Raw genomic sequence first — 13110 nt, 5'->3', positions numbered from 1 at the left:
TGTTTTATCTGATGTAATGGGTCTTAACATCAGGAGTACCTCAAGGCTCAGTGTTGGGACCTATTCTTTTTGTCATGTACACTGCTGGGGTTTTAAAGATTATTGATGAGTTTGGTTTTAAGTATCACGCTTACGCTGACGACATACAAATAATAATTAGTAATAAGCCAGAACTACTACAATGTGAAATAAATAGACTGGTCCAGTGTCTAAGCAATGTTGAAACGTGGATGTCTAACAATGGTCTCAAATTGAACCAACAGAAATCACAATTTCTTCCCGTTGGAACATGGCAGCAGTTGACAAAACTAAATATTGATTCGGTGGAAATTGATGACGTCAAGATTGGGTTCTGTGACAAAGTAACTAGTTTGGGTTGTTTACTGGATACCAGATTATCGATGCAGGATCATATAAAAACGATAGTGAGAGCATGTTCCTTTCAGATTAGAGAGTTATACAAAGTACGTAATTCTTTAAATAAATCGGCTATTCAGACGTTGGTGCATGCACTTGTTCTTTCAAAACTAGATTACTGCAATAGCCTTTTTTACGGGTTACCTGATAAACATGTTTCTACTCTTCAGTCCATACAGAACAGAGCGGCCAAGTTGATTGTCGGTGGTCTCAGATACAATCATGTAACTCCTATTTTGGAAAGTCTTCATTGGCTCACTGTTAAAAAAAGAATTACATACAAAATAGGCCTAATAAAATAGGCCTGTATAAAGCGTTACATGGTCTGTTACCAGGTTATCTGATCAATAAAATAGAAGAAAAATCCGTAATGATGAGTGGCATGAAGCTGAGGTCAGATGATAATATTTTGCTGGTTGTCCCGGATATCAATTTACAGATCGCGTCAAGAAATCTGGCTGTTTCAGGACCGGCTGTTTGGAACAGTTTGCCAAGATTTTTGAAATCTAAAGACTTGAAGCTGGATGATTTTAAGAAGAAATTGAAAACTTATTTATTTGCACTTTGATTTTGATTTTGAACTGTTTATTAATAACTGCCATTGTATACTGTTCTTTATTTTTTTTTTAATTGCTATGGATGGCGCTTTTGAGAACTTTTTGATTTTAATTGGCGCCTTATTAAGTGTTTTAATAATAATAATAATAATTCATTCATACATACATACATACATACATTCATACATACATACACACGCACGCATACATACATACATACAAACAAACATACATAGGAACATATATCAGATGTAAATGGTTTCGTTAGAAGCAAGGTACTCCAAGTTTGGGCAATGCTTTTCGCCATGAATGTAAGATTTTAAACTCTTTTTACCACCACTACTACTACTACTAAAATATTAATTATGGTTGTTATTATTCATATTATTATAATTACTATCATTATTGTTATTATTATTTTTATGACGTCACTATTACGTCATAATCTTCAGGCAGTGCCAATGGTTAGATTGCACAGCGTGGTGCCGATGGTCGTTAACCGGGTCAAGGACAAAACCTGTGGGGTGCGTAGGAGCGCCATTCAAGCCCTTGTCATTCTGATGGGGAACAATACCCTTGTCACCAAGGTGGTGATGGTGTTGATGATGTGATGATGATGATGATGATGGTGATGTTGTTGATGATGATGGTGGTGGTGGTGATGTGATGATGATGATGGTGGTGATGATGATGAGAATGGTGATTTCAACATCTTTGAACTATTCAAACTGGCTCTCATTTTAGTTATTGAAGTTTTCTGACCAATTGTAACTCTTATCTCCTAACCAATCAAAATTTTTTTTTCTAATTTTTTGAATGGGTTATGTCTTTCTGTTTAATTTTTTCCTGACTAATCAAAATGTCTACTTCTCAAACCAACCAATCACAGTTCTCGCTAGAAGATTACAGGATCTATTACCAGAATGAAAAGAAGAAACTTGCAGAAATGAATGAAGAGAGAGAGAAGATAAAGAATAAAAGTCGATTGATTAATTGATTGTTTGACTGATTGATTGATTAATTGATTGATTGATTGATTGATTGATTAGTTCATTCGAAACGAAATATACCTTCCAGAAAACAAAGCCAACAATAGCAATAGTAGTAACCATCAGACTGAAAAACACGCTGATGGTGATGACGACGATGATGTTGATCATGACGTCACAGTGGTTGAAAATAATAATAAGGATGATAATGATGTCGGCGTTGATAACGATGGTGATGCTGGTGGTGGTGATGATGATGGCTTGCTTCTGAAGCAGAAAAAATTTGTGGAATATTTGAGGGTTAGTTTTGAGATACGAAATATCCTTGTAATATGTTTGATAAATTTCATTTATCACTCTCTCTCTTTCACTTTCCAGATGTCTCTCTTTTTTTTGGGAGAGTTGCAGAGAGGCATCATCATCACCACCAGCCTACTTCAATCCAAGACTAACACGGATGTTATAGAGGCTGTTAACTTCTTCGTCACTGGATTCAAGGTTGGTCGGTTGGCTGGCTGGCTGGTAATTTGATTGGTTGGCTGGTAATTTGATTGGTTGGTTGTTTGGTTGAATGGTTGATTGATGGCCAGCGAGATAGCTCAGTCAGTAGAAGAGCCACATCTTGGGTTGTTGTTGCATGGTGGTCTGGTTCGAATACTGCCTGTCCTCGACTCAAAGACCATCATATGTCATGGATTTGTTAATAATTGAATGGCTTTTATGCTAGCACAATAAATTATATATTCCAACGAATCACACACACAACGCATGAATAAATTATGTTAATCATCGACACATGAATAAATTATGTTAATCGCCGACACGTGAATAAATTGTGTTAATCACCGACACGTGAATAAATTGCGTTAATCACCGACACATGTATAAATTATGTTAATCACCGACACATGAATAAATTATGTTAATCACCGACACGTGAATAAATTGTGTTAATCACCGACAAATGAATAAATTATGTTAATCACCGACAGGCGGGCGTGGTCGAGTGCATGATTGGCATTCGAAAGATGCTGCCTCTGATCTGGTCGGGTGAGAAAGATATTAAAGAGGCCGTCCTGAGAGCTTACAAGGATGTCTTCGTGGACGCTGGCAAGGAGGCGAGGTGCTGTGGCTGCTACTACTGCGGCTGCTGTCGCCGCTGCTGATGCTGTTCATTTTACACAGTGGTTCTCAAACTTGTTTTTTGCCCCTCCGCCTTGAAACTTTCCATTTGAGAGAAATTTAATACAAGTTAGCTTCTCAGCTAGTTGGTGTATGTTACGATAGTGATGTGCGCTAGTCTTCTTTCTCCGTTCAGGCACCTAATTTTAAAGGTAGATAAATCTTAAGAGAGAGAAATAAACAATGAAATACTGTCTTACAAAGGATGAGTACTTTAAAATCCAGGTTGAAACGAACAAACATGTAAATGAATTCAATGGAATGGGTTGAATTTGATGGTTTTTTTTATGATACTGTTGATATCAGGCGCAAATTTACCGACAACAGTCTTAAATCCCCAGGCTTTTTAATATCCAAGTTACTTCTTTCTTTTGGTTATCATCGTCGTCACAGCACTAAGTTCACGTTCGCACACATAAGAGGATGGATAAGCTGACAACAGTCGTTGAACAGCTAACCACAATCCAGGTTACAACAAAGGGATTTGCTTCTGTACATACATGCAATACATTTTTTGCGTCTTTGAGCTTTGCTTACGAATTGACAATAACGTTGTTGGGTTTCTGCATGGTCGGCATGAAAAAGATCTCAAATGTTTCATAGATAAGGTTTTTGTAATCTCAGCAAAGTATAATCAATACGTAAACATAAAACTTCTAAAGTTTTCAAATTTTGTCAAAATCTATAACCGCCCCCCCCCAGTAAGACTTCATCGCCCAGTTTGAGAAACACTGATTTAACTTGTTTAACTAACATTTTCAAATTAACAATCAACCTGACAACTAAAAAACTATAAAACCAATCAATCAACTAATCAACCAATAGGAACAAACTATACAATCAATCAACTAATCAACCAACAGGAACAAAAGTTTGATGATTGCAGATTCCCTGATAGCCCTGGCCAACTCGACAAACACGCTGGGTGATCTGCTGTCTCTTGAAGAACTGGTTGGTGATTGGTTGGTTGGTTGATTGAGTTGGTTGGTTGTTTTTTTGCTGGTCGAATGATTGATTGAGTTGATTTATTGATCTGTTTATTATATTAGTATATTTAAATCAATTATCTAATTAATAATAATGATGATATTATTATCATTTTTATTGTAATTCCGCCTCAGATAAAAAATCTAGTGCTAGATAATTCGCTATCCGATGATGTCATTCAGTGTTTTTGGCAGAGGTTCACTTTTAAAATTCCGGAAACCAGAAAGAGGCAGTCGGTTGCTGCACTAGTGCTTATCAAATTCGTCGCCAGGTTGGTTTAATTAGTGTATCATGGGGAAATTGGTGTAGTTAGTGTAATTAGTGAAGTTAGTGCCATCAGTATCATTATCGTCATCATAACTGCCATCATCACCATCAAAACTGCCATCATCGTCACCATCATCATCATCACCAACAACAGCATCAAGAGAGAAATAGTTCACAGTAATATCGACACTCTTATCGACTTTGGACTACGTCGTCATCATCATCATCACCACCCGCACCACCATAGTGATGATGATGATTTCGATAGAATGATGAATGATGATGGCGAGGATGAAACGAGAAGAAATGATGGTGATGATGATAATAGTGGTGGTTGTTTGGTTGCCATGCATTCGTGCATGGTTCTGTCTAAGCTCTCTATCTTGGTTGGTTTGTTTTTCACAATAGTGATGGTGTCAATGATGATGATAATGATGATGGTGATGATGATAATGATCTCACTCACCACCTATTATATTAATCATCATCATTGTCGACTTACATCTCCATCACCATTTGAATCATCATCGTCGTCACCGTCATCATTCGAATCATCATCATCATTTGAATCATCATCACCACCTTTATCATCGTCGTCTTCACTATCATAATTCGAATCATCATCACCATCATTATTCACATCACCACCACCATCATCGTCGTCGTCGTCACCACCATTATTCTAGAAATCTCCAAGTGAGAGGCCGTTTAGATTCACAGAGGAATCCGAACTGGCTGTCATTCTGCCGGACCTGCTTGTGTCATGTTAGTCCTATTGTTGATGTAGTCGCTCTGCTGGCTGGCTCGCTATTGTAATGGCCGTGGCCCTCTTCTATTTATACCCTCTACCTCTGAACTACCTCGTGTTAATAATAATTTTTCTTTCACTAGTCAACTAGATGCTGATGATTCTTATATTTATATTTCTTTTCCTCCATCTAATCTCAATAGTGTTCTTCATAATCTATCTCTATGTCTTTCTTCAATTATCGCTTGGTCTGACTCTTAAGTGTCTTAAATTTAATCCTTCCGAATTTAAATTGATTTGTTTTAACAGCTCTATTACTAATCCTTCCTATTATCTTAACTGATTCTAAAACTCTTGATGTTTCTCACAAGTTTCGTAGTCTAGACTTTATCTTTGATTCTAGTAGGTATGTCTCTGTCTTCCCAGATTAATAGTATTGCTAGAAGTTCTTACTTTCATCTACGTAGAATAAAAAACTTTTGCCTTTTCTTGACAATCTTACTCTTCTCCTTCTTGTTACTTCTTTAGCCTTATCTAGGATTGGTTATTTTAACTCGCTCTACTATGTTCTTCCTGATTCTACACTACATCCTTTATGTAAATCTTTTAACTCTGCTGCTCGTGCCACTTTCTTTTCTTATATCTTGCACTGGCAACCTATAAAGTATAGAATAATTTTTAAAATTTGCACAATTATCTATAAGTCTCAATCTAAATTATTTCCTAAGTACTGATCAGATATATTAATTGAACCTAAACGCCCCGGTTTGCGATCGTCTTCTTGTTCTCACCTCTTCTTAACTCGTGTTAAACACTCCTTTGCTAAATCTGCATTTGCTTTTTCTGGCCCTTATCTCTGGAACTCTCTACCTCCTTCTCTGACTACTTCTCCATCACTTACGAAGTTCAGAGCGGATCTCAAGACCCATCTGTTTGCAAAATTCATTGAGGAGCGCTGTTGAACATCTCGGAAATAGCGCTTTAAAAACTAACTGATTGATTGATTAGTTGATATCTCTGATAATTATTAAAGAAAGAATTGTAAAAACAATGTTACCAACGCTGATGGTGTTGCTGTTGTAATGACGATGATGATGTTGGTGATGACGATGATGAAGGTAACGATGACGACGATGATGATTATGGTGACGATGATGATGATGTCATCGCCATGAATACCAGGCCTGACGTATTCCAACCAATCGCACGTCGTGCCAATGGTGGAGCAGATGATCACGGCTATTTATAGAGTTATGGAAAACCCTGATAGGTTATGTACTGAGGTCATCAAAAGGCAGGCGGCTAAGCTAATTGACTCTATCGAAATTGACGGTAATGATGATGGTGATGATGATGGTGGTGATGATAACGATGTTTGATTGTGATGACGTCATTAATAATAGTAATAATAAAAATGACGATGATTAATAAATAGATACGATCCCAGCAAGCCAGCCACCATCGTCGTCGTCGTCGTCCTCTCAACAGGCAATGATAGAACCCGATTGCGCAACGCAAGCAACGCAAGCCACACCAGCCACACAAATAGTGGCTACAGCCTCTCAGACGTCAGTTGCAGCATCTCAGTCGACTGCTACAAGAGTGAAACTGCCTGGTTTTATGCTGTCGAGATTTTTTGCCACTTGCTGCAGTGTTGTCTTACAGCAGTTCAACCATCTCGAGAGTATCTATACCGAACTTAAAAGAAGAAAGGGGTAAGTTGATTGGTCGGTTGGCTAGTTGGTTTCTTGATTGGTTGGTTGGTTGGTTTGCTGATTGATGACTCATTTATCTTTTTAATGCGAATCTGTTATATTGTTGATTGAATGATTGAAGATGTAATTGGTTTACTGATTGTTGGTTAATTGCTTGATTGATGGATTGAATAATTGATGGATTGATTGATTGATTGGTTTATTGATTGATTGAATAACAACATCACAGATTGTCTGACATATCTAGCAACATAAACAACATAGCAAAAAAATCCAAAGACGCTAAATCGTTGCCGTCATCGTCGGTTAAAAAGCCATCTGCCGCCGGCAATAACAATGTCATGTCTGTTATCAGGGAATCTCTGGATGTGTTTATGGTTGGTTGGTTGAATAGTTGGTTGGTTGAATAGTTGATTGGATGGATGATTAATTGGTTGGTTGGATGATTTGTTGTAGTAAGATGATTGGTTGTAGTTGGATGGTTGGTTGATTGATTGGATGGTTGTAGTTGGATGGTTGGATGATTGGATGGTTGATTGGATGATTGGTTGGTTGGTTAAATGATTGGTTGTAGTTGGATGGTTGGTTGGATGATTGGTTGTAGTTGGATGGTTGATATTTTTATAGATGAAGGAATGAACGAATGAATGAGTATCACCAATAGTAATAAATATCCTAAAAATCAACTTCACTCAATAAATAGCCTGATGGCGAGATAACTGAGAAAGAGTCGGGATTGGCAGGTGAGGATTATGAGGCGGAGCTAATAAGAAGAGTCGCTGAGCATGAACTACTTTCAGGTGATTTGATTGGCTGACATGAAAATAATCATTACAATATATTAGTATTATTACGTATTATTATTTTACTATTTTTAGATGATGGAAGTCTACTGGGCTTGCTCAAGCCAATCATAGTTCACGTTTGCTCCAACCAGGTCAAATTTGCTGACCCAGATTTGTATGCCAGTGCCTCATTGGGCCTCGCTAAGTTTATGATCGTTAGGTTGGTTTTCATTGGTCGGTCGGCCGGTTGGTTGATTGATTGGTTGGTTGGTTGTGAGTTTATATGATTCTACTTATTTGATTGCAGTTTTCTTGCTTTATTGTTTTTTGTTTCGTATTTTTAAAAAGTTATATCACTGTTATTATTCTATTTTGCCATAATTTTCATCACCACACCACAGTTCTGAACACTGCGAGCCTCACTTGCGCCTCCTTTTCACCATCCTGGAGAAGTCGACCTACCCCGTGGTGAGGGCCAACATCATGGTGGCCGTCGGAGACCTGGTCACCAGGTTCCCTAACCTACTCGAGCCATGGACTGGAAATATTTATAATAGGTGTGTGTGCGTGCGTGTACGTGTGTGTGTGTGGTGTGTGTGGCGTGAATTCATTGCTGCTCCGACAAACATAAAAATATTTTCCAACAAATTAAATCTCAAAACTAATCGATCAATCAGTGATCAATCAATCAGTTTGTCTACCTAATAAAATCCAACAAACTCCATTTGTCTAAACAACCAGCCCAAAACCAACGCTCACTTTTCAACCAACCAATCAGAATCTATCAAACCCACCCAACTAAATAAAATCGACCGACCAATCAAAATTCAACATATCCAACTAACCATCCAATCAGGCTTCGAGATGACTCCACCGTTGTGCGCCTGACGACAGTTCAGACGATCAGTCGCCTGATCTTCAACGACATGATCAAGGTCAAAGGTCAGATTAGTGAGTTGGCCCTTTGCACCCTTGACGAGAATGTCGAAATATCGTCAGCGTCCAAACTATTTTTTATGGAGCTGGCTAAAAAGGTTTCTGCTTTTAGTTGTTGTATTCGTGCGCGTGTGTTTGTGTTTCTGTTTAATTGAGTTGGTCATTGGAATAGATTAATTAATTAATTAATTATATTAATTTAAATAGATAATTTTTGTTGAGTTTGTTTTTTTTTTCATTTCAAGCCAAACGCCATATACAACATACTGCCTGATATCGTCAGTAGGCTCTCAGATCTCGAGACTCGAGTCAACAATGATCAGTTCAAGCCGATCATGAAGTTAGTGGGCTGATTGGTTGATTACTTGGTTGGTTGATTACTTGGTTGGTTGATTGATTGATTGATCGTTAGCAGGCTGTTAGATTTTGAGAATCAAGTTAATAATGATCTGTTGGCTGGTTGGTTGGCTGGTTGGTTGGTCAATTGGCTGGTTGGTTGGTAGAATGTCAGATGGATCAAATGACCAACAGCAGCCAGGTGTATATGATGATGTTATTTCTTTCTCTCGCAGGTTTTTAATGTCTTTTATCGAAAAGGAGAAACAGTCAGAGAGCTTGATTGAGAAGCTGTGCCACAGGATTCGTGCTACTGTGTATGTGTTTGTTCGTTCGTTCGTCCGTCCGTTTGTCCGTTCGTTTGTCCGTTCGTTCGTTCGTTTATTTGTATACAAATAGAAACATATACACACTTACATACGCATACATACTTGTAATACACAAATTTCAATTTCTACAATATCGTCTATTGTTTAATTATCATTAATTTACATAAACAAGCACACAAACAAACATACACACAAACAAACAGACAAGCAAACACACAAACAAACACACACAAACAAACAGACAAGAGAGGCAATGGCAGGATCTGGTTTATTGTCTAACTCTTCTGCCTGCCTCTGACAAAACCATCAGAAAGTTGAATGAAAATTTCCCGTGCTTCGCTGACAAGCTATCCGATGTATTCGTTCTTGACTGCTTCTCCACTGTAATCTCTAACGCTAAGAAGTTTGCCAAAGCTGACGTCAAAGTGTGTGTGTGTGTGTGTGTGTGTGTGTGTGTGTGTGTGTGTGTGTGTGTGTGTGTTACTACTACTACTACCGCTATCTTTATTACTACTATTACTACTACTACTATACTATTACTAATACTACTACTACTGCTACTGCTATTATTTTTACTGCTTTTAAAATGTTATCTATAATACTGAGGCGCTTTTCAGGTTTGTGTGTCGATGTTTGACGTTACTACTACTGCTGCTGCTTCTGCTGCTTCACTAATTTATTCTTTTATTTTTTCATTCATTCGTTCGTTCAGACATGCATTGAGGAGTTTGAGGAAAAGATATTAACGCTGAATGCAAAGAAGAATGGGAATGAATTGATGGAAGATAAGGACATACTGATGGGCTAGTCTCAGTGGGATGAGTGAACGAATGAGTGAACGAATGATTGATTGATTGATTGATTGATTGATTGATTGATTGATTGATTGATTGATTGATTGATTGATATATTATGAATGAGTTGTTGGATGGAATCAATGAAAGATTGAATGAATGAATGAATGAAGGAATGAGCTAAAGAACGAACGAACGAACGAATGAATGAATGACGTAATCATCATCACCAACGACCACAATAGGAAGTTTCATGTCAGTTGGATCAGGCGAACGTGGGAATAAAAGAAGGAGTATCGTCAAGAAAGCAGCAACGGGTTTGAGCAAAACTTCATTCATTCACTCATTCATTCATTCACTTTTTCAAATGGATGAATAATACACAAATGATTGAAAGAACAAACTAAGGAATGAATGAGTAAATGAATGAATTAATGAATGAATAAAAAAATTATATACATATACATTATTTATTTGATTTTCAGACAAGAAAAAGCCTACGAAGAAGAAGGGTAACACGAGAAGCAAAGCAATGTACAACATCGACGAAGAAGATGAAGATGATGCGGAGGATGATGATGAGGAGGAGAATGATACCTTTAATGATGACGACCACGATTTACTGGGTAATAAAACTAGCAAGAATAATAAAAAGAATAATAATAATAATAATAACAACAACAACAATAATAATAAAAATACTAAGAAGAGACCAATTAGTAAGTCATCTGATGATAGCACGGACAACGATGCTAATAATAATAAGAATAATAATAAAAATAATAATAATAATAATAATAAATCTACAAGACCTAGAAAGAGAATTGCCTTAAGATTGAGCTCAAGTGACGATGACAGCGTCGACTTCGTTTAAATTTGGACCAAAAAATCTACATATGAAATTAATTTGATTGATTAATTCCAATTTAAAAATCCTAATAACGCGCCTATTTATTTGTTTGTTATTTTTGTCAATATTTCAGTTTTATTTCTATAATAATTTCTGATTTAATTTGAAAATGACTAAATACATTTTAACGTAAATCCATGGGAGTGTGTATGTATATCGAATGCTGAATCGTTTGGCTTATGTTTGAGTCAGAGGAAATTAATGACAATATCATTTAATAAAATAATATATGAAAAGTGTGTGTGTGTGTTTGTTTTTATGTTGTACTTTTAAATAAAATTGTAACTTCAGTTTAAATTAACGTTAATTTCAGTATTCAAAATGTATACAAAATTTGTTCTTTGGACGCCAGGATGTAACCGGGATTGTAAAGTGGGTGATGTCATTTTGGAGTTCGTATGTTTGATGTTTTTGACGGTGCAGAAGCGTGGGGATGACAGCTTGAGTTTTGAGGTTTTATTGATTACCTTGTTGAGCGCTATAACATTTTTTCCCGTTGCTACTGGCAACCATAAAGTGCCCGTGTTTTGTTTATACAATTAATTTTCTTTCAATTTATATAAAAACGTTGATTATTTAAATTTAATAATGTGTAGACGATAAAACATTTCAAAGTAAATTTAAAAAATGGAAAAAATCATGCAGTTGCAAAATTCTTACGGGGCCACGAAGCGTAAAAAACCGCCTCCATCAAACCCTACAAACAACAGAGCACGCAGTTCGGCAGGTTTAGATCGGCCAAATCCTGGGGACGCCATTTCCGTAGCGTACGGAAGCACCACAAAATATATAAGGGAAGTTGGAATTCTCGAGTTATTCAAATCCAGGTTGGAAGGAATCAAGCAGTTGGATAAATCGAAGAAGAGTGCGAAAGTTTATAAACCGGCGGAAGAACTTTACGACGAGGTCCAAGCCCTGAAAAGTCAGGTATACAGTTTGAAAGCTGAAAATTCTTTTCTAAAGTCAAAAATTAGGAAGTGGGAGAAAGATGTCGATCAAAAGCAGAAGACAATCAACGGGATGTTAGACCTGGGTCTGTTGGAACATGGGGTCAAAAACCCACCCAACAACAATTTGAATTCAAACGTAAGTATGAACAATTTGAAAAGGAAGATATCCAAACTTGAAGAAAAGTACAGAGAGAAAGAAAGAGAGTTAACGAATTTGTCAAGAGATCTGAAGACCACAAATTTTGAAGAGATGCAACTAACCATAGCCATCATGAAGAATGAAATTTTGAGGCTGAATAAAAAATTATTGGCCAGGGAAAATGAAGATGGCGACAACGATGATGACGAAGAATCAAAGCTCAGTCACTTCTTAAATGGCAAACAAAAGTTGAAAGGTAAGTCAAATAATTCAGAAAACCAAGTGAAAAAACTCACTGAAACAATACTGAAAATGAAGAGAGATAAAACACAGCTGATGCTTGAGAACAAAACGTTGAAAGTTGAAATCCAAAAAAGTTTAGAAATCAGAGAGAGCATGAAAAAAAATTTTGAAAATCTTATGAAACTAAAAGAGAACAACCTAAATGCACCCAAAAACATCCAAACAACGGATCCACCGCCACCACCAGACAGAGAAAAATATCTAACAGACGAAAATACAAAACTAAAACACCTCATTGACAACATCAAAGAAGACAGAGACCACTACAAAAATGAACTTGCCAAACTAAAACGACATCTAGATGACGATAAATTTTCTTCAACAAGCAGAACTGGGGGCCAAGTTAGTTCAAGAAAAGATGAGGAAAACCCAACATCTAGAAGGGAGTCAAAAGCGAGCACCATAAAACCAAACAAAGATTTGAAATGTCGAGAACTAGACAGTGAAATTGATGTAGAAACTGTAGAACACTTACAATCTATCATTAGAAATTCGATCTACGGTTACTTTTTAACGAATGATAAAAACAGTAATAACAAAGATGATGATGAAGAAGAGGATGATGACGAAAGATCAGAAAAGAAAGTTCTAAATTCAATTGAAATGATCCAAGCGCTGGTCAGAAATATGAACAATAAATTTTATTAATTAAACCGCAATTTGAATAAAAATCGTTACTTAAAATTGTTTAAATTGAATTAAGTATTATTATTTCGAACAAATTTGAATTTAAATAATAATTTAAATACAACTTTATTGTCAACTA

At 36.6% G+C, this 13110-nt stretch overlaps 2 protein-coding genes across 2 annotated transcripts in view; both read left to right on the top strand.

Moving 5' to 3' along the window:
• HELRODRAFT_192808 (hypothetical protein) overlaps nucleotides 1-10916 on the top strand; it is a gene marked incomplete at both ends in the record, with an annotated part of 17327 nt that extends 6411 nt beyond the window's left edge. The window contains 18 exons of the mRNA XM_009023921.1: nucleotides 1427-1561; nucleotides 2165-2263; nucleotides 2956-3086; nucleotides 4009-4096; nucleotides 4267-4403; nucleotides 4668-4785; nucleotides 5086-5164; nucleotides 6330-6479; nucleotides 6636-6715; nucleotides 7566-7662; nucleotides 7741-7867; nucleotides 8049-8201; nucleotides 8501-8681; nucleotides 8829-8923; nucleotides 9156-9236; nucleotides 9490-9673; nucleotides 10288-10359; nucleotides 10533-10916. Of these exons, the coding sequence (XP_009022169.1) occupies nucleotides 1427-1561; nucleotides 2165-2263; nucleotides 2956-3086; nucleotides 4009-4096; nucleotides 4267-4403; nucleotides 4668-4785; nucleotides 5086-5164; nucleotides 6330-6479; nucleotides 6636-6715; nucleotides 7566-7662; nucleotides 7741-7867; nucleotides 8049-8201; nucleotides 8501-8681; nucleotides 8829-8923; nucleotides 9156-9236; nucleotides 9490-9673; nucleotides 10288-10359; nucleotides 10533-10916 (2391 nt within the window). The remainder of the gene's footprint in view (nucleotides 1-1426; nucleotides 1562-2164; nucleotides 2264-2955; nucleotides 3087-4008; nucleotides 4097-4266; nucleotides 4404-4667; nucleotides 4786-5085; nucleotides 5165-6329; nucleotides 6480-6635; nucleotides 6716-7565; nucleotides 7663-7740; nucleotides 7868-8048; nucleotides 8202-8500; nucleotides 8682-8828; nucleotides 8924-9155; nucleotides 9237-9489; nucleotides 9674-10287; nucleotides 10360-10532) is intronic.
• Nucleotides 10917-11464: 548 nt separating this feature from the next.
• Nucleotides 11465-13110, top strand: HELRODRAFT_192807 (hypothetical protein). The gene has a single exon (XM_009023920.1). It carries the CDS (start codon nucleotides 11580-11582, stop codon nucleotides 12990-12992), a length of 1413 nt encoding a protein of 470 aa, XP_009022168.1. The 5' UTR covers nucleotides 11465-11579; the 3' UTR covers nucleotides 12993-13110.

This window comes from Helobdella robusta (genome assembly GCF_000326865.2).
Source record: "Helobdella robusta unplaced genomic scaffold HELROscaffold_38, whole genome shotgun sequence".
Taxonomy (NCBI): domain Eukaryota; kingdom Metazoa; phylum Annelida; class Clitellata; order Rhynchobdellida; family Glossiphoniidae; genus Helobdella; species Helobdella robusta.
This window is presented reverse-complemented; position numbering and strand designations above follow the sequence as displayed.